We start from the raw sequence: 21,970 nt of genomic DNA on the forward strand, positions 1-21,970 counted from the left end.
ATTTCTTAATGGCTTAGAGGATAAATTTCCCTTTTTACTTTCATCCAAGCACTAAATTGCACAAGGCAATCCCCGCATCCCAAAAATTACTTCTCCTGATCTCACACCTTTGTCCAACAGCAGGGACACCTGGGCCACACCTCACCCTGCTGAGCATCAGCGTCGCATTTGCACACACTCAGAAAAAGGAAAATTTGGAGGGAATTGGGGTTTTTATTGATGAGCAGGAGCTTCCTCCAGCAAGAGCTGCAAGCAAACACTTCTGCTGAACAGCCCACCAAGTGTCACTGGCAGCAAATCATCCTGTTCTGAGCCCTGGAGGATTTGTAAGGACATTTGAAGGCATGTGCCGGGGCATAAATCATCCGCGGCGCACAGTTGATTCATGTGGAATTTCAGTTGGTTCACTCTGAACTCCAAACAATTACCACCGGGGGGAATCTCAGAAAATGTCTCTTCCCCTGGGATGAAAGCACCTAAATCAAGCTCAGTTTCAAGGCACAAAAAATTAATGGTGGGTTTTCTCATCTCAACGTGCAGGAAGCTCTGCTCATAAATCCCCACAGAGCTCAGGCTCAGATAATTTTAAGCATCACACAAGCCCCAGATGCAAAATTTATATTAAAAGCTCACCTAACCTGTGAAAACCTCTTCATCCTCACTATTTTGTTTTCACTTGAGAAAACCCCTAAAAATATTAAATATATTACAATAATATATTTTAATATATTTTTATATAAAGATACATATTAAAATATTCAGAAAACCATGAGCTTGTAGAATCAAGAATGCTTGATGTTGTTTGATCCCAGGAAAAGTTTAGATACAGATATTTTTAAACAAGGTAAAGTGCTGTTCATCCAGATAGCTGGGGTTCAGAGCAAGGTGGTCTCCACGTGCCATCACCCTGACTAGAGGACATAAAAAATGGATTGGGGTTACATGGAAGAAAATATTGCCACAGCAAAGGAAAAACAATTTCTGATTTAGTAAATTAATCAAAACTTCAGTCGATCCACTTTGTATTTTCTTCATCTTTACTTTCCAACAATTTAGGGCATTTTTTTTTAAATTAAATACAAAGGCCTCCCCGCGTGTCAGAAAATTAATTACTCTTGGCATTTATTAGCTATTCATTTCTGTTTAAAACATGCTTTATAATCCATTAAAGTACCTCAAAAATTAAATTCTTAACAGCCCTAGGCCCAAATTATATTTAAGTAAGAAAATTAAGCACAGTAATAAATAGTGAAGAATTCTGAAATATTAATTTGGCCTGTAGCATTTCAAATGTTTATTTGCAATAATTACTTCGAGACCAAGTTTACATTGCCTTTGTCAGGAGTTTGCTGGGATCTTTTAAGTTGCTAATTTCCTCAAATCTGCCCTTATTCCCTCCCTGACAACCATTACCAGAGCATCTAAATCAGCTCTTTGAGCTGTTTTTGAGTTTGATCATTTTCCATGGGGCACAGGGAATGAGCAATCCCACTTATTCCTGGGCTGGAGCTCTTAAGTAACATGAGGTTCATTTTCTGCTCCCCTGTCTCCACCAGGAGCCTGAGCAGCATAAGGAAATCCCTTATTTTGGTTTTTTTTTAAAGCCCATCTCATCCAACCCCCTGTCATGGGCAGGGACACCCTTAACTGGATCATAATGTGCTTTTCTGACTTAGCAAGGCAAGCCCTTAAATAACTTTTTTTCCTAAATTCTCATCTTACTATCAGAATTTAAGGAGAGTTTTTCTATCATAGAGTTTACTCCAGATGCTGAACCCTGGAGTATCAGAGCATATTAAATTGCAATGAATTCCCTCATCAAAACAGTAAACATGTACAAAGTTGTATTTAAAGCATACAGGTGTTTATGTCACCTTTGCTTCAGTTCCATAGCTTTGAAAAGTCACTAAAAATATACACCTGGTCTCTATTCCGATCCAAAATGTTTCTATTTACCTCGGAAATCTGCATTTTGAGGGTTTTGCTCTAGATCAGAAGTAGCCAAATCTGCCTCTTGCTGTTGTTCACAAATTCTGTGTGCTGAGGAGGGGCAGATGAAGTATTGCAAGAGGGGAGTTCCACATCCAGGCACTGCCCAGACATTCCCATGCCAGGTGTCCACGTGGATCCGTGTGCCATCCTGCCCACTCCACAATTCATCCTCCTGGAGGGCACAGGCTCCCCAGGGCAGTGGGCACAGCCCCAAGGCTGCCAGAGCTCCAGGAGGGTTTGGACAACGCTCTCAGGGACAGGGGGGGATTGTTGGGGTGTCCTGGGCAGGGCCAGGGGTTGGATGGATGATCCCTGTGTGTCCCTTCCAACTCGGGATAGTCTGTGATTTTATGATTCCTACTCTACTTTTCCCAGTGTTGCTACTGTTGGGAAATCCTTGCCCGGGTTTAAACTCTGGGTTCCGGGAGATGCTCCAAGGTTGGTCCTGAACAGTGAGCAGGAGCTGCTGGTGCTGCTTCTCTGCTCTTCAGCCAGAACAGATTATTGAGCAGCAGACCCGAAGCTGTTCCAGAAAATTTTCTGGGACGTGAACACGAAGGGATCCCACAGGATCCCACCACCACATCCCACAGGCAGGAAAACAAGGGAACGAGCAGAACAAGGTGTTCTCGACCAGGAAAAATAAAAAATGAAAATACCAAAACGCGATCGAATTCCAGCACCACAACCGAACTCCAACTCCTGGCCGCGCATCCTCCAGCCGGGGAGGTTTCCCCGCGGGATAACTCTGGGTGGGAATGTCGGGGAGCTGCGGGTCGCTGCCTCCATCTCCCGGGAGCTGCGGGGAGCGCAGGGCGGCGGCGGCTCCCGGCGTTCCCGGGGATCCGCGGGACCAGCCCGGCCTCAGGGATGGAAAAGGGGAGGCTGCGACCCCCGGGCCCCCCGCAGGTCCCCCGGGACGGGCTCAGCCAGAGGGAACAGCCACAAACGGCCCCGCGATGGGACCAACCCGGCCCGGCACCGATACCCCGAGCCTGGCATTGATACCCCCAGCCTGGCACCGACATTCGCCGTGGTTTTGGGCTCGCTGTGACTCTGTACCCACCTGGAGGTTCCTTCCATGTCCCTTCTCCCTGCCTGCACCCCAAGCATCAGGATTTTCCTTCCGATCCCCAAGGAGAAATCCTCCCCCAGGGGTTACCTGGCACATTTTCTCGCTCCGGCGTCCGACAGCCCAGCTGAAGTGATAAAAACTTCCAAGGCTCCATGTCCCCGGGATCTGCTGCTCCATCCTACCCTCAGCAACACTGGGATTCAAACAGTTTTGGGTTTAGGCTCTCAAGAGAAGAGCAGTGAAGAATTGTATCCCCTCTGTGCAGCAGCCCCCGGGGCTGTGCTTCACCCCTGCTACTCGCTGCTTCCTCCCCCCTGACACGACTGAATTCAGACCAAAACAAGTGGAAGACGACAAAATACCTGTTCTTGGGGAAAATTGCTAAACGAAAATTAAAATAAATACAGTTAAATCCTTATTTTGCCCCCACTTCCAGCAGACACCTGCTCCCTCTTCGTGCTACGTGTCAGTGCCGGGGCAAAGGCGAGAGCGTTTTCTTTACCTTAAAACATTGTCCACCACATAAAAGCACAAAAGAGATGTGGGAAGGTGCCTCTCAACAATCATAAAGCTTCATGAGGAAAACAGCTCCTGAGAACCAAGATGTGCAGGAAAACAAGGAGAGCAGGATGTGATTAAGGCACATTCTGGAGTCCTTTTTTTAACACTTGGCTCGTCCCTGGTGCTCGTCCCTGGTGCTTGGTTTCTGAAAACCTTCAGTAAGGTTGGTTTTTAATCCATGCCTTGTCTCTTCTCCCACCAGCAACATCTTCACCAAGCCTACAGGAACCCACTGAGACTTTCGGGTTTTCAGGGCTATTAAAAGTATTTTAGAGTAATATTTTTGCCCAATTTGGGTATTTTTTTCCTGCCTACTCTCAATGAAATCAAGAAAATCATCACCATCTTGGAATCTTTTTTACCTGGTGCCTCCTATATGGTTTCAGTCACTCACCAGACAGGCTCCAAAGTGCTTTTGTGTGAGCAAACATCACTCAACAGATGGACTTGAGGCAACCGTGGGAAAACCCTTCTGTGCCTTGGGAATGATGGGAAAAAAAAATATCCACAAGTCATTTTGAATACAAACAGCACCAGGAGTTACCAAATACCTCAGGAGTGATTTAAAACCCAGATATTGCAATTTAACATCAATGCCATTACACAGAAATCTCATTTTCCTGTGCCATGATGGGGATTATCCTGAGCTGTTCCACTCTCTGGCAGTGAGAACATCATCAACATTTGGCTTTGCTCCAACAGTTCATGTTTAGGACAGAGGAGTTCAATAATCTGCAATGATTTACCATCATAACCCTGCCCAGGTGTTTATGCAGGGCAGATATTAATGTGATTCCTGGCACTTGTAATCCAAGTTGCTATTTTCAAAGGACCAGATCTTTGCAGGAAAATTATTTTCTCTTAATGCATTAACTCAAATTTAATAGATACCTGAAAAACACAGAGAAGGTAGATCATCCCCCCCTAACACATCAATCCTACCAGTGAATGTCTGTTTTATTACAAGTGTGGCATGAAACACTTGACTGAGGATAAATTCATAAATAGCTCTTGATGTATGTGAGATTTTTGGCAAGGTTTACCAAGTAATACAGTTTATATTTGATTTAGGAATGCTTGCTCATCCATTAAAAGGGAAAAAAAAAAAAAAGAGTTGGTGAACTTCCAAATCATAAGTGATGGATTTCTGTCAATTATAAAATGTTATGAATTTGCAACTTTTCTATTCTAGTGCTCAAGGAACTGCCAGCTATTTAAAACTGCACCTTTAGGATTATTCACAAAGTTTAACAAAAATAAATACCATTTTGAGGTTGTTTTGGCATGTTGCAATTTGACAACAGCGCCAAGAAAACCACCACAGCACACCCTGCACTGCCAGACTCAGCCTTGCAAGAAGAGGAGAACGTAGTACAATGCAAACTTTAATGTCAATATATACAGAGCTTTAAAGAAAACATTTCTTTTAAAATTAAATGAAATAAATACAGTATGATACAAAATCCACAATATGCTTTCAGAGAGAGAGAGAGAGAAAATGACAGTTACAATATCTGAGACCGGGGACCTTTTGGATAGTTCCACCTCTGAAGTACCTCAGAGAGCACGGAGTTCATTGCACCGCTCGCCCTTAATGCCCTTTCGGAGCCGGAGATTTGTCACCACCCCTGTGCCAGAGGAGCTGCAGCTCTGCCCAGGGGAGCAGTGCAAGATGCCACAGTGCTTGGGACATGGTGACAGTGCAACTCATTGACAACACTGCTCCAAAGCCCAGGGCAAAACACCCAAACCTGAACCCCTGGTCCTGCAAAGGAGACTCACCCCCAGCATCTTCAGCTGTCACAGAAAAACCCCCAAAGAGGATTCAGTGTTATTCAAACTCCCTACTGGTAATGAGCTGTTGCCCAAATATCGAGATATAATCAATCCAGTATCTTCTAAAGCTTTCAGAGAAAGTTTGCTTTCATTACACAGGAAAAAGCTCAAGAAAAACCAGCTGCTGATGATCTTATGGGGGCTTCTAATTGTATGAATTATTATAATGCTCAAGTCAGCTTTAGCTACACACTCAGGGTGGGGTTTTGCCAAATTTGTATTTTCTCCTATTCCCAAAGGAACATAAATTGGGGGAGCAAACATTTAAGAACTACACTGAAGCAGAGACAACCAGTATTCAGAATGTGCTGAAGCAGAGGATGTTAATGCAGAAGGATGGTACAGTGTGAATGTGGAGGGTGTTACCAACAGGTACCAGCACACACCCAACAAGGTTTCTGAATTAACTTCCAAGGAGAACTGTATATTTTTTAACCTTACAGGATTATTTAAGGGCTCTATCATCATCACAGCTTCAGGAGCCTTCTGAAAACTTGTGAGAAAGAAAAATTTGCTCCTCTCTTCCCCTCCCACAAATATTTGCAAACTTTTAATTCTGGATAGGACTGAAAAAACTTAAGTGCTACAGAAGTACATAAACCCCCACATCTGCACTGATATTTTAGCCTAATTTCACTGATACAAATCAGAATTATTATAGCCTTGTGTAATCCATTTAACTCAATCCTACAGACCAGTCTGTAACCATTGCAAGGAACTTCCAACTGCTGAAGTTTGCTTGAGGTTATTTTAACCACTGGACAAATGAAGATCAGCTCTGAAAAATGAACTGAAACAGGGAAGACAGAATTCAAGCTCGACATGACTGACTTGGGTGAGGTTTTGGATTCCCTCTCTGGATGCAGGGACATTTAAACCACAGTACAGCAAACAGCACACTTGGAGCACCTGCACCTCAGGCTCTTGGTGTGGTCAAGAATTTACTGGTTTTAAGGAAAACAGGAAAAAGAGCCAAAACCACACAACAGTTGAGACTACAGTAGCCACAGAACAGTGGCCTGACTGAACCCACCCAGGCAAAGCTCTCAGTGTGGGCACTCTGTGTCACCCACCACTGGCTCACACCAAGGCCACTGCAGAGTTTTTAGATATGTAACAGGAATACAAGAGTCCCTTACTTTTTATCAAAAGCATAACTGAAGATGGAAATGGTGATATCTGAGGGGTGAAAGAACAGCAGAGCACATCCTGAGCCTGCTCCAGCTCCAGCTGATGTCCGTGGGATCTGCTCTCTGTGCACCAGAGACCTGGAGCTTATTGATAATTATCACCAAACATCAGAGCAGGAGCTTTGCTGGCAGTAACAGAAGCCACTGCCAAAATATTGTATCATTTAAGTCTTAGTCCTGTGGGAACTCCTCTAGCCTGAATGCCTATTGCTGTGTAATTATGAGCCTTTGTAAAAATCTGACTCACTTTTTCCCTTAACTCAGTAAAGCAATTTGTAAACTTCAGCTGTGCCCAGATGATATGAAAGTGAAACCCTTTGCACTGACCTTTCACTCCAGGAAGAGCACGTTCCAGTTACCTGCTCCTCCCTTTCAAACATTTAACTCACAGCCCATGAGCAGCCCATGCTACTTTTATATCACAAAACCTAAGCTGGGAAAAGAAGGGATGAGAAATACGGAAGAAATTCCAAAAGGAGCATCTCAAGGATGATCATTACATACAGAAAGAGCAAACTGCACGTGAACTCTCCTGTATTCCTGCACATCCAAAACGTTTCAGAGATTGATATGTTGAAATAGTCATAGCAAGGGAACTTTCCTCCCCAAATTAAGGATTACAATTGGCATACCAGGGTACACTGGCCTGTCAGATATAACATATCCATATGTTTTCCTCGTGATAAAACAACTTTGTCATGTTGCAGTCACTGAAACTTTGCTTTTACCCCAGGAGTACCATTTTTCCTAAAGGCCAGGAGTGATATGAAACCAGCAGGGATAACTTTAGAGATGTTTTACTCTGCTAAGAATCAGAACATCCACCCTGTTTGTGTTCTTTGCCTTGTCTGTGTACTTCTCCTCTCACCACCTTTGTGCTGCACATCAAGAACAACTTCAGTACCTTCAGCTGCTTCCAACTGCTCTTGTGCAAAATGCTTTTAAGGTGCTTATAATGTGGTGCTTCTACAAGCTAAAAGAAAATACCAATAGAAACACTGTTAAATGATTCATGGGTAAAGCCATTAAAGACCAGCTGCTGCCTTACAGGAAAGCTGAAGACAATGCAAGTTTGACATTTCCATTGTGTTCCAGGCCTTGCATTTACCTCTCATCCCCACCACAGCTTTTACTGCTACATTTCAACCCACATCACAGCTTGACCTTGGCTCAGGGAGCTTCGTTTCCACCACTTTGTTGTTGTTTTTTTTTTCTTGAGTGAATTCAAATTCTTCTGTGAATTAACATCAGAATTATCCTGACAGAGTGTGGACAAGAGGTTTACAGGCATTCTTGCTGGCAAAGGTCTCCAGAGTAAGGAAAAGGAAGATGAACCAGCTGCAAAAGGGGCAGATTTTGTCCTAAACAAGGAGCTTTTCCAGGAAGCAGTTGTGTTCTTTGAGAAGCTTTCAAGCATTTCAAACAGGCACCTCTAAACTAGGCACACATGGCCCCTAAAGCTTCCAACACCTGTCAACATTCTAGAAATTCCACATGGGGTATGTTCTGCAGGATACAAAGAGCACACCTATGTTTGCTATACTCAGTAAGTCTCAAATCTAGATATATTCAGACCTAACTATTTGGCCAGGTAATTCCCATCTTCCCCCACCACAACAGAAGAAAGCAGCTTATCTAACAGAACTTCCAACACTCCCAAGTACTTCACAGGTACAGACAAAACCCAGCCAACACCCTCTTGTAAGATCTGAGTTACTACCACCACTCCTGGTGGTTGGGCCAGAATTCTCTTGGGAAGTTTTTTTCCCCTGCCTCAAAATGCCAAGTTCTGCCATCACTGGCATCCTGTAATTTGAAATTCAATGATGACAAACCAGATTTGATTTTTGGTCACTTGGATTTTCTACCTCTTCACAGTCTAATACCACTAATTTACTTAATATTTAAAACGTGTGTCATTCTGCTACGAAACTACAACTCCTCTGTGTCTACAACTTTGGAAAACACTTTCATCTCTGCACGCATTAGTTCCCAGTCTACCAGCACTTAGCAAAGGTTCTGAGGCAGAAAACTCCAAGATAATTCTGGCCCTGCAATTAATTTCCTCTTCATCACAGCATTTAGGAACAGCTCAAGTCCTAACACCAGACAGAGAGGGCAAGGGAGTGCTGGCAATAGGAACTTGTCCGTAACTGTGACATTCCTTGGTCAGAATTCCCTTATCTGGGCACACTGCAAGGCTTATTTATTTCCCCAAGCTACCCCTACAGTTAGGCAAAGAGAATTTTGCATTTCTGTTCTGTAATATTTGTACATGCAGCGAGAGGTTCAGAGAGAAGCAACAACGTTCTATTAAAAAAAAAAAAATCAAATAAATAAAAATCCACGTGCCAAATTTGTTATAATAAAGTGTCAGTTTGTGTCAAATGCCAAACAAACCTCATATTCAATGGAAAGACTGCTGAGGGAAATAACACAGTGGTTTTACTAATGGATGGCAAACAGAAACAACAAAGGATTGAGCTGCATGATGTTGTCTCAAATGTTTTGAGATCTTACTTTTGACAGTTTATGCATATTTGAACTTTTTCCAGCTCAGTGTAGGACACAATTTATGGTAAAAACTAGAAATGTTCATTTTCCTGTAAGAGGCCACAACCAGCACTTCTTTTGGGTCACAAGTGATCAAATTAAGTTGATGGGTCAAGTGCAGAATCTTCCACATCCCTTTGTTTGTATTTTCACATGAATTTATCAGTTACTGGCACCGTGCAAACACAGACCTCCCAAATCAACACTAATGAACTGAACACTGGCACGAGACGTGAGCCAACTCTGCATAATAGTCAAGGACAAGTGAAATGAATCAAGTTGAATGAAATAAGTGCCCAATTACAAAATTAATCTGTCCTTCACAACGGGGTCTGAAGGTGTGAAGAAAAGAAAACTCCCACTGACACTTTATGTACAACTTGGTCATTGGCAACGGTCCCCTAAACCACTTCTTTTTTTTTAACTGAACCCAGCAAAACTATACAGAATGTGAAAGAATATTTGCAACAGATCTCAAAGGACAGTGTAGAGAAGTTCATTATGATGTACCTGATGTTTAAATTAATTTAACAGATACAGCCTGTAAAACAAACACAGTATGAACCTGTGGATTTTTTTTTTTCTTTTTAAAAAAAGGACTTTTACAGAATTCAAGTAGTGTAGCAGGAAACCATAGATGCCTTTTGATCACAGGTCAGGCAAAACAGAGCCACTTGTTGAGTTTCCCCCTTGCTTCTGTGTGCTCAGGTGTCCCAGTGGATCTATAAGTCTGTGGATGTGAGCTTTTTCATGCTCCGTCGCTGAGCTAAACTGGAGGCTGCAACAGGCTCTAACACTGGCTGAAATGTCTTGTGATTCAGTGCAGAATATGTAGCAGCCATGGCTCCCTAGGGGAAAAAAAAATAAAATAATAATACATACATATATATAAATATTTTTATCAGAAAATAAAGCAATTCAAAATTAAGTTCTTGATTAAACCCAAATTACTTATAGCAAGTCATGAGCATCTCTGAAGTTTGCTTGGAAAAATACATTTACTGCTGAATCCTTCCAATTTTTAAGCATGGGTGACATCTGACATGTTTTTTTCTTTCCTGTGTATTCCTTTTGTATACCTTAGATGTAGGAGTCACCTTTTAATGTAGGGCAGAATTAGTACCTTCCAAGCAAGATCAGCACCAATTTACCAAATACAGCAGGTTCAGTGGCTATTCAGATCCTGACTCACGAGACAACTCAGTATTAACTACCTTAATCTTTGAAAACACCCAGAAAAACCTCTTCCTTTGAACATAAGCTAAAAAAAATTATTTATCAATAATTTCGAGAGGGACTTTATACAAGGGTGTGTAGTTATGGAACAAGGGGGACTGGCTTCCCACTGCCAGAGGGCAGGTTTAGATGGGATACTGGGAAGGAATCCTTCCCTGTGAGGGCAGTGAGGCCCTGGCACAGGTTGCCCAGGGAAGATGTGGCTGCCCCTGGATCCCTGGAAGTGTCCAAGGCCAGGTTGGATGGGACCTGGAGCAGCCTGGGACAGTGGGAGGTGTCCCTGCCCATAGCAGGGGGTGGGACTGGATGGGCTTTAAGGTTCCTTCCAACCCAAAGCATTCTATGAATTTCTCCTGTAGTTAAATCTGCAGGTTCTAGGGAAAACAAGAGAAAGTGAATTCCTGTTCTAAAGAACAGAAGGGAGTTCTGTCTGTAGCTCTGTCTGCAGCTCTGAACCAACCCAACCCACTGCACACCCACCACCCTGAGCACGATGCAGGGTGTTTTACCTTTACTAGATGAGGGGCATCTTGCCTGTTGAGCTGATAATGTGGCAGCTGGTCCCTGCAGGCAATCCAGGAATGCTTCAGCACCTGCTCTGCCGTGTACCTCTGGTGGGGATCCACGTGCAGCATGTGGGAGAGCAAGTCCTGCAGGAAAACCAAACACATTGTTCACTTCAAATCATCTTTAAAGCAGTACTGATGGCAGCAACCAGCAAAGTACCCACTGTGGCAGAGGGATTAACACAATGAACACACACACACACACCCAGATCAGGAGACAAATTGGATCTTTCTGTGCCTTGACACTGCAGAAGGCTCAAAACAATGTGTTGTACTATTGCAGCAGTTCAACAGAGCAAGCCTTTATTGCAAAGGAACTTACTGTGGTGCCTTTCGTGTTTATTATTAATAGAATCTTTAAAAGACTAGAAATCCTATTAAAATTTAGCAGGCAGAACTTATGGAGGAAAGCTGTTATTTGCAAACATCTCTCCTTGTTCATTCTACATGTTTGGGGTCTGACTACACATTACAGTTGAATTAATTGACAGTGAAACACCAGCAGTGAACTTTTCCTTCAAGGAACCACATAAAGAATAAATCCAACAGCAATGGACACTTGGTTTTGCCTGTTAGAAGCATCAGCAATAAGCTACTAATTACAATGTTGGTCAAAAGCAGAGCTGGCTGGGAAGGGCACAGAACAGAGACAGGAATAGTTTGAATTAAAAACAAAATATGGACAAGCTGACAGAATGTTCCCTTTGTTGGAGGTACAAAATGTTAAGCATTCTTAAATACACAGAAGTGAGTTTCTTGTGCTAAGACAGCAGCATTCTGAATCACTCCTACTGAACTGAACAAACAGTGCAGTTCCAAAGGATCAGGAAAATATATTCTAATATTAGTAATTATTATTAATATTAATGCCAATCTTTAGAAAAGGTAACACTGGTGATTAAGATACCTACACACCAGGTCAACACTGACCCCAGGGAACTGAGCAAGAGATGGAGTATTTTTAAATAAAAAGGGACAGCTGCATAATGAAGATTTTTGGCAAGATATGCAGATCTAATTGGTTGTTAAAGTACTAACAAAGACAAGACACTCGATGACTTCAACAGAGAAATGACACTATAAAAAATTCAACTTCACAGCACACTGGGTAGCTACTAGAACTGACAGATAACTGTAAAAATCATCCTTCCACCAAAGGAATTCCACAAACACCTGATTTTGATTCTATTATAGCAGTCAAGCACTGGAAAAGACTGCCCAGGCAAACTGTTCAGTGCCCAACCCTTGGAGGCTTCTAAAGCCAGACTGAATAAAGCCCTGAGCCTGGTGAGACCTCCCAGTTGGCCCTGCCTTGAGCAGGAGGCTGCACCACGTGTCCTCCCCTGCAATAAAATTTACAGGTAAGAATAACAAACTGCCCTGACAGATCAGTCTAGTTATAAAGTTCAGTAACATTCATTTGAATTCCACAAAATGATAAAAAACAGAACACATTTCCACCTTTGCTGCATCTGAAACAGTGTCCCAGTTGCCTCCACTTAGGGAGAATTTTCCACTGCCTATCCGTACCAGGATCTCCTCAGGAGTATCATTGGGACCATTGGCAAAGGGAGTGTAGCTGTTGAGAGACAAAAACCAAAACACCTTGTTAAGGGTAAAAAGCTGCAAGGAATTGGGACAAATCTCATGAATCAGTCAATATTCCACTGCCAACAGAAACATATCACAGAATATACAGATACTATTAAATACTATTAATACTTCTCATATTACATCAGAAGTACCAATTTATGAAGAGAATAATTTCCAATTATTTAGCCATAAGACAAGAAAGCCTGCTAGTTTTCTGTTGGAGCAAAACTCATGAAACCTTTTCTCATTTGGCCACTAGATGCTTCCTAGAGCTGCATCAGTCTGGATGAGTTAGAAAACTCCAGAGATTTTTAAAAACCAGCGTGTTCTACAACAGGGCCAGGAGATACAAGAAGGTGACTCCAAGGGTGTAGGGTGGGGAGGACAAGAGGTTGGAGGGTAAAAAGAAAACCACCAGGTACTTTCACAGGCTAAATTCTCTGAGGAAACTGGGGAAAGTCCTTGGCATCCCCCAGTCATGTCCTATGGAAAAGAGAAGCCTTAAACTTCCCTGTAAGATGAGGCTGGTTTATGTGTTTGCTTCTCTACTTACAGCTCCCTGTTCTACCTGAGTGTGTCATTCCATGAGGTAATACCTCACCATTGGAAGGGAAGCAGGGATTCATGCAGCATGCTGGAATTTGAGGTAAACAAAACAGCTCAGAAATCTTTCTCACCCTGCCAACATGGTGTAAAGAAGAACACCCAAGCTCCATATGTCACAAGCAGCATCATATCCCTGTCTCATGAGCACCTGTGAAACAAAGGGAGTGTTAAAGACTTTTCATGGATCACAAACCACCCCAAACCAACACCACTACCCAGCCCAAAGAAAGGGTAAGTCAATCCCTGGATCATGTCACAGGTTTGACTATTGATTTTTCAATATTGTAGTAAATACCAACAGTATTTCTTGTTCCCAGAACATCATCTCTTAAGATTTTCAACAGGCTTACATCTTATTTTTGAGGGTGGACTCTGCTATTTTAAAGCAGGTTTATAATAAACATGCACCAGTGTTTGTAAAGGATGTGTGACTATATTTAAGGAAAACTAGCAGAATTTTTCTTTTTTTCAAGCATTGCTAAAAAGTTTAAGTATCTGATGCATCAAAAACAGCACAAAGAAAACACAGAGCAGCTTAAAATACCTCTGGTGCCACAAAGTTTGCAGTGTAGCACGGGGTTAGGAGGAGTCCATTTTCTCCTCGAAGCTGTTTTGCAAATCCAAAATCACAAATCCTGATGGAATCAGCATTATTGGAGTCATCTGTATATAAAATATTACTGGGTTTGAGGTCTCGATGCACCACCTTTAAACCAAGAAATTTGAAAAGGCACCATTTAGAAGGAGCATGTACATTTGTTTGTATGTTAGTTGCAATTCACAAAAACTGTTTTCTAGATGAATATACTTATTAACAGTTCTAAGTAATTATATTCATTTATAGTAATGGAAAATTCTAGTTCAAGTAAGGTAATAAAAAGCTCATAATGTAACTGGAACTGACATCACCATTTGCCAAGGAGCACAAGAGAACAAACATCTGCTGTTTCATAAACTGTAGAGTCAAAAGGGTCTGCCAGAATAACAGGACGAGCTGTTGATATCATTCACCTTCGTAATAAAATACAAAACCTTTCTCCCTTCTGCCATAAAGGCACATAGCACAAGGGATTTGTAACTCTAAGAGGTGTGGGAGAGGCTGTGCCTGGCAGGAACCCTCACCCCCTGGCAGTGCAGGTAGTCCACAGTCTTGGCGATGGTGAACAGCACGGCGCTGGCCTCGCGCTCCGAGAAGAACTTCTGCCTCAGGATCCGGTCCAGCAGCTCCCCCCCCTTCATCAGCTCAGTCACCAGGTAGATGAACCTGCCGTCATCATACACCTGAGGAGAAGTTTAACAAGTGTATTCATGTAAATGTATCTATTGAAAGCAAATATCTCCCATTACACATCCCGATAAGCTGAAGTTTCCCACTGGACTATTCCCCGGCTCCCACATGAACATGGAGCACAAACAGCAGGCCCTGGCACAGCACGGAGTGTGAGGCAGCTCCTGTGTCAATCAGGAGTTGATTCATCACTCTGAAATTGTATTTTTCAGTCCCTGAACTTCTGTTCCAAGAGGAAAGCAGCCCTACCACTCCCTATTGCTCTTCCCTTCCACAGGTAACTTTTAGCTGCTGGCAGTTGGCATACACAGGACAACATGAACAGCCTTCTCAGATCACCAACACATTAGTACTCATTTAAACTAAGAAATATGGCATTTCTAACCTTTACAGCATTTCTCACTTCAGCTTCATTAAACAGCCTTTAGAAAAAAATTAATGTCAGGACAACACTGTATTTTGAAATACTCCCTTTACTGTTAGGTACTGCTCCCACAATACATTTTACCATGTAAAAGAAATTTAATGAATCCCAATAAACTCCCTGCATCTGTACTTGTTCTTTGACTACTGTGTAGTAAGAGGTAGCAGAGAAAGAGGTACATACATCCTTTAGAGTGATAATATTTGGATGTTGTCCATAACGCATGAGAATCTCGATTTCTTCTGAGGGATCCCTCTTGCTTTTATCAATTATCTGCCAAATATAACAGGAAAAACAACTTGGCTAAACAAAGTCTGCTTAATAAAGACATTTTTTTCTATTTACATCCTTGCTTCAACAACAGAACAAAAAAATTCCAGAGTTAATTACTTCTTATTAATCCTGATTAATTCATGTTCTTTCACATCCCACAGTTTATTCATTTCTTGCTCTATCCTTGTTAAGATTCTGTCATTAATGCAGCCTATCCTGCTCCAGTGGGCAAGGAAATGCAATGGACTGTCTGAAGCATCACTAATTCCCTCTGCAGCCCAGTTATACCCTTGTGAACCTCACTTTATTTCTGGCATTCTCATAATTGTACAGTATTTTCAGGCTTCAGACTTATAAAACCAGCTACAATAACTGGAAAATTCATAAATTTAAATTTACAAATTTGCTACACAATAATTTCTGAACTGTAACAATGAAATTTATTCCAATACCTTCACAGCAAACTCCATGTTTGTGGCTATGTGTATACACCTCTTGCAAACAGAGTAGGAACCAACACCAATATCTTCCTTCAGTTCATAGACATCAGTGAACTGGGCACTGTTTCCATGAAGCTGCTTCAAAAAAAAACCAAATTCAAATTGTCATCTAAACCAACAAGATGCTCTTCGCCATAACAGTTTCCAACAGCAAAAGTTTCTCCTGCTTGCCCATGATTTCTCTTTTGAATTCTGCCTCCAGAAAACCTGCAGCTGACTTTTTAGAATTCAAAAATATCCCAGGGAAGTATTTTAATAAGGCACATTTTACAATGGTCTCCCCCCCAAAAAAAAACCAAAACAGGCTGTAAATACTAAATATTGGTCAGTCTCTGACATGTCAAAAAAGCTTCCCAAAAACCCAAGTGTTACCTGTACTATGGGCAGGATGTTGGTAAGAGGGGATATTTTATGGTCTTCTACAGTAGTAGTTGCAACAAAACTAAATCCTTTGAAGAGCTGATGGGCATTTGCACTCGGTGGGACTCCTGGAGAATCTGGTGGCAGACACATGTGATTAGTGTGGATAAATCCCAGCAAAATAAGGTTATTTTTATACAGTTAAGAGAGTTATCCTACAAGAAACATTCTGAGGGAAGGAAGGGAAGCAAACAAGAATAACACCAGATAAGACTTCTAGTTTTTTATCTGTCTCCTCTTACTTCTGTAACAAACACAAAGCAAGTGTTCCTGGGTCTTGTCTGAACTGGGAAACACTGCAGGAATTAGTGTATGAACATATGTTTTTAGGGAGAAATTTACTGAAACACAACTTTACTTATGAAAAAGAAATAAAGATCGTGGTCTTGTGTTCAACAACTTCATAACACAGAAGAGTAACCAGATTGTGCTGCTTCAGTGGTGCATGTGCTGCTGGCAAGGCACAAGTGAGGCAGCGCAAGAATATTTAATTAGTGATATTACTGAATAATTAGAACCCAGTTTTCCCCAGATTATATTATGTGCACCTCTAAATTCACTGTGAAGTCTCACAGTGAGCACAGCTTGATAATATTGTGCGGCCTGTTAAAACCACAGACCTTCTCCAAACAAAAACAAGTGGCTTTAAAAGCTGGATGCAGTAGGAAAGGAAATAAAAAAATCACAAAAGAAAACCTGAAGTGAAACTTGAAGCAGACTAAGCAACAGTAATTACAATCATTACTTAAAGCAAGTCCTTCTTAGTGAAGTACTGACCCTAAAAATAATCACTGCTGCTATCAAATTGGGTTTACTTTTAGTATTAATTCCCCCCAAACAGTACTTGTCTGACTTTAAATCATAACCAGAAACCACAATTCAGCTGTTAACATTCCGTTTATTTGATTTTTTTCTGTAGGAATCAAAGTTTAGCAGAATATTTCAAAGACCAGGAACCCTGTGAGGAGAAAACACTCCTTCAAAGCACTGGAACCCTGTTGCATCCTCTCCTTTTAACTCTGTCACTGGTTTTTTTGCTTGTTGTTTTAATGTGAATTTGACCTTCTTGTCCCACAAACCTCACCAATTTACAGCCATGCACAGTTAATTACCTTTTGGTGTTTTTGCTGTGAATTCTGGATCAAAACAAAAGGTGTCTTCTGGTTTTCCAGAAGCAGGTTTAAATGGAGGCTGGATTTCTCTTCTGAACAGTTTCTGAGAAGAAGGAAAAATTCAGTTAATCAAGAGACACTGAGCCTTCCAGGTGGTTTTGCCAAGGAAAAGGCACATCCTCCTGGGCTGGAACTGCCCATTCTCAAAGCTCTAGTCCAAGTTTTCCCTAATCCACCAAACTAAATCAGGGAAAGCAGAACAATGGCTCTGCTTTTTTCCCCTCCTGTACTCAACATGCTTTAGAGAAATGCAGTGTCCAAGTGATCTCAGAGCAGCAATAAGTCCCATTTACTGTTAAGGAACAGAAAATTTCATGTTAAATGATGTCAAAGCCCCATGCAAAGGTCAGGAAGTTCTGAGAGCATTTTCTTGCTATTTCTCTTCTCCTTTCAGACCTATTTTTTGCAGGTTGGCTTTTTTTTTATTTAATCTTCCTGCACATGAACACAGAATATAACTCAATTCTAAAAAAAAAAAAAAAAAAGCAAACCAAACATCACAAAAATCACCAAGGAACAGGGATCTAAATTCATCCCAAAGAGATAATGAAATAAATGAAATAAAATACAGAAGTGGTCATCAACACCACCAGAATGAAATAAATACAAATTACTTTCAACTTTTTAAAAAAATTATGAATTAAAAAGAAAGAGCTAGAACTGCAGATCTTTCAAACTTCATTGCTGGTATTTGTTTCAACATCAGTCCCTTAAGATAAAAGTAAGTAGATATGCAAGCCAAAACAAGACAACAATTTATAAAGTGTATTCACATAAACCAGTGAAGTTTTGCTGTTACTGAGAATTCTTGTTGGTGGATTCTGCATAAACACAGCTTTTCAGAAATAAAACCACCTTTTCAGAAATAAATCCAAGAGAAAAAGAGAAGGATAAGAAAAAGAAATAGGTGAGCACAGCATTGGCCTGATAGTCCTGCCAGCACAGCAACATCTTATTTATTCCATCTACCCTTCTGCAGGAATTACAGCAAAGGAGGGTTTTCAGAGGGGATTTACTTGATATGGAGCATCCTGCTTTTGAGAATGTTTCTGGGAAACACATCTCAACAGATGGGAGAACCAAAGAGGAAAATCATAAGGTGTTTGTTAAAAAATGTAAGCAAGAGTTGTGATCTCATGCAGACTTTGGGTCATCTCAGAGCACCAGAGTCAATATTCCAACTGGGAATGGGATCTGACTGATAAAACAGGGATGTGCTGTGGCAACTGGAGAGAAATCCAAGAGAATTACACTCACAGGGAGTTGTGCCCTACAGGGAAGCACCAGACAGACACTGCAGAGGAAGATTCCTGCCCAGAGGGAACACCAGCATCCTCCCCCAGCTACAAATGCTCTAACAGACAACTCCAGCTTTCGAAAGCTGCAACTCTTAATTATTTAAAAATTAAATGCCCAATTCATAATTAATAGTCTCTGTACCGTAAATACACCAGCTCCAGATGCCAAGGAAGATGAGAGCAGCAGCCAGGATGTGACAGTCAGCACTGCTGCACTTTGTTGGGCCCTATTCACATGCAAATACTGACAATGCTACAACACACAGGAAAATTAACAAGGGCTTTAGCATTCAGATCATTTTGTACTTACATTCCAGTCAACAGTAGAAAAAAAAGGATGTCTCTTGATTTCCTCAACTCCATCTGAACCAGCTCCTGAATAGAGAAAATACTGTATTTAACACACTTTTGGGTAAATCTTTGAAGATTGCACTAAAAATTGGTTCATTTCTAAAAAATCTGCACAGATGTGGTTATCTGAATGAATTGTAAATACAGAAATATTCCAAGGATGGGGTTCAGTAGAGTACACCTCATCAAGGAGGCATAGTACAAGAACTCCACAAATACAGAGTAAATATTCTTTGCTCTGACACTGCCAAAGTTCACCAAGAGTCACTGATCCAAGCTCTGATCATTCATTACCAAACCCAGAAGTCATGATCCAAGCTAAGAAACAGGATCTAAACCTAAATATTACTGATCACCCAGAGCCTGAAATGAAAGTAGTTGAGTTATTTAAGGATCCAAATAAATGAACCAACCTAATCTATTTGATGGGTTCCTTTTAAACAACATCCTCAGAAGACTCTGTGCTTCAGGGCTGAGGAACTGAGGCATCCCAAGCTTTGCTCTAAAAAGAACCAGAGAACAAGTAAGGGAAAGAAATATATTTTACTAAAACCTGTTTACACAGATTTTTACTGAACAGTTTGATGTACATCAAGGATCTATTCTTAAGTCTTGTAGAGTGCACGTATTTAACTCATCAACTTTTAAGTTTCACATTATATGTGTGGTTTAAAAGAAACAATAAAGAAAGAACATGTCAGACCAAAACCACCAAGCCCCCCAAGCAAGCTTTATGCTAAAACAGAGTAAAATAATTATTTCAGGAATACCTAAATATTTTCAAAGGTACTTTCATATCACCAGAATCAACACCAGAAGAGTGTCACCAAATCCCAATTATTTGCCCTGAAGTGAGTACTACTATTCCTCTTGAAGCAAGGGCCTGAAGTAGCTCATTGAGTCATCATATAAAAGCTCCCTGACTTTACCATTTATTTTATTTCATGAGAACTATTATGCTAAGGCAAGAAATTCCTCTGCAGAACTGCAGCACCACTTGGGAGCTGCAAGTGGGGCAGCTCGTGCTCTAATCCATCCCTTCACACGTGCAACATATAAACGCACACTCAGGGCAAGCTCCAACTGAGGGAACAAAGCTTCTCCCTCCTGCCCTTCCCCATCACCCCCTCAAAGGCCCAAGGCTCTCGTGTGCTCTGGGGGAAACTCTCTGTGAGCTGAGCACAAACACAGACAAGAACATATTTGCCCAACAGCTCCGCTCACTAAGCACCAGTTCACCCAGTCTGTCTGGCTCAACAGCCTCTGCTGTAACTGAGGCAATTTAAGATGAGAATTGAGAGCCTCTAAGTGCCTTCCATCCATCCACACACAAAGCAACACCTCATCCATCACCTGCTGCTTACAAAACAAGGTGTGCTGTAACAGTGGCAAGGGAGTACAACAACATGGGTGCAAATAATGCTGCTCTAACTCACCGTACCCTTCTTATCTTTATTACACACCTACAATGGAAACTAATTCATCCCTAAGATTTTAATTGCTGTAGATACTTCATGGTATTTCTGATCTGGGATCTAAACCTTATCGGGGAGCTTTGATTTTTTTTTTTGCTCCTGTTTTAACTGAATGCTCTCAGAATCATAAAATGGCTTGGGCTGGGAGAGACCTCAAAGACCATCTTGCTCCTTCCACGGGCAGGGACACCTTCCACTAGACCAGGCTGCACAATGAGCTATAACAAGCTGTTAAAACATGTCTAAAATTACATTTTGTGACTTCCCAAAGAGTAAGAAGAGGTACTTACTTCAGTATCATATTCATGGTTTCGTTTCGATCTTTACCTTGGAACGGCAGGGTCCCAGTGAGCATCTCGAACTGCAGAGAACAAATGTTCACCTCAATCAACACTTCTTCCCCCAGCTGCTGAAACAAAGTGTTAAGCACTGTACTCTTCCCTAAATCATCTCTACATTAGGTTGAGCTTCGAAAAGATTATCAAAATGCCACAAATCTAAAATCCTCCCTGGCAGTTACAGGATGGTAACAGTGGCAAGGTGACCTAATGACAGTGGAGGAACACTTTACACCCATTTATAAGCCACTTGAAGGCAATAAAATCTCCTCCATAACCAAGTTTCAGACATTGCCATGTTTTTAAAAACTGCAAGAATAATAAATACTAGAACAGTACTTTACTTTTAATGCCAATCTGCACATGTCAGCCTGATGCTGTGAGGCATCCCAGCAAGGGCAGAAGTGGGAGCAGTTACTTATTCCACTGCTCCACTCCAGCATTCCTTCATTCCTTCCACAGGCTCACTCTTCAAAATGCCATTCAGACTCCTTCAAACCAAGGCTTCAAGTATGGGTTTTTTCCCCTTAACTATCAAGTAACATGCAAAATAAATACACAGAGTGGCATTTCACTGTCTGGAAGGCACAGATGAGCTTTATGGTGCCTCGTAAGGATTCCATACAGAGTTAAGCAGGTGAAAAGTCAATTTTATTCAAACAAGTTGCCATTACAGTGGCAATTCAGTTACTGAATTCACCCCCTTACCCAAGCATTGATAATTAAAACTGGACAAGCTTATTCTAAAGTGCATTAAACCACATTCTCTCAGAGCAATGCAGTGTTTGTGACCTTAGGAAGGGAAGCAAAAGCACAGTACCATGAGGACCCCAAAGGACCACCAGTCAGCACTCTGGTTGTGCCCTCTCCTGTTTACCACTTCAGGTGCCATGTACTCTACAGTACCACAGAAAGAATAGGCCTTCTTCTCTTGATCTACTGATTCTTTGCTGAGTCCAAAGTCTACAACAACAGCATCACAAGAACACAGCCAGTAAAGAATTTCAGGGAAAAAACCAGCATATATCTAGAGATACCACAGACATTAGTTCACTACATATCACCAAAACCATTCTCTAAGTCATTAAATGGACAGGCAGCCATCAATATTATTACTGAAATATCCTGATATTTGAAATATTATACATTTAGAGCCTTAAGATAACCAAAAGTTCCCTTTTTCTGTGTCTACTGCCTCCTTTATTCACACAAAAAAATTGGAC

The 21,970-nt window shown here is 41.5% G+C and overlaps 1 protein-coding gene across 3 annotated transcripts in view; it reads right to left on the reverse strand.

The window, feature by feature from the left end:
* Positions 1-4,997: 4,997 nt before the first annotated feature.
* Positions 4,998-21,970, reverse strand: part of RPS6KA6 (ribosomal protein S6 kinase A6) — a 36,451-nt gene continuing 19,478 nt past the window's right edge. For 2 of the 3 annotated variants that reach the window (XM_032701826.1, XM_032701828.1), the window contains exons 9-22: positions 21,568-21,710; positions 20,700-20,770; positions 19,348-19,436; positions 18,894-18,958; positions 17,226-17,328; positions 16,066-16,190; positions 15,646-15,771; positions 15,104-15,193; positions 14,331-14,489; positions 13,753-13,914; positions 13,280-13,356; positions 12,471-12,588; positions 10,953-11,093; positions 4,998-10,055 (exon numbers count right to left, since the gene is read on the reverse strand). In XM_032701826.1, coding sequence (XP_032557717.1) covers positions 9,930-10,055; positions 10,953-11,093; positions 12,471-12,588; positions 13,280-13,356; positions 13,753-13,914; positions 14,331-14,489; positions 15,104-15,193; positions 15,646-15,771; positions 16,066-16,190; positions 17,226-17,328; positions 18,894-18,958; positions 19,348-19,436; positions 20,700-20,770; positions 21,568-21,710 — 1,595 coding nt within the window. In that variant the 3' untranslated portion in view covers positions 4,998-9,929. The remainder of the gene's footprint in view (positions 10,056-10,952; positions 11,094-12,470; positions 12,589-13,279; positions 13,357-13,752; positions 13,915-14,330; positions 14,490-15,103; positions 15,194-15,645; positions 15,772-16,065; positions 16,191-17,225; positions 17,329-18,893; positions 18,959-19,347; positions 19,437-20,699; positions 20,771-21,567; positions 21,711-21,970) is intronic. The other variant, XM_032701827.1, reaches the window with a different exon arrangement.

Source organism: Chiroxiphia lanceolata, chromosome 14 (assembly GCF_009829145.1).
Source record: "Chiroxiphia lanceolata isolate bChiLan1 chromosome 14, bChiLan1.pri, whole genome shotgun sequence".
In the NCBI taxonomy this organism is placed as follows: domain Eukaryota; kingdom Metazoa; phylum Chordata; class Aves; order Passeriformes; family Pipridae; genus Chiroxiphia; species Chiroxiphia lanceolata.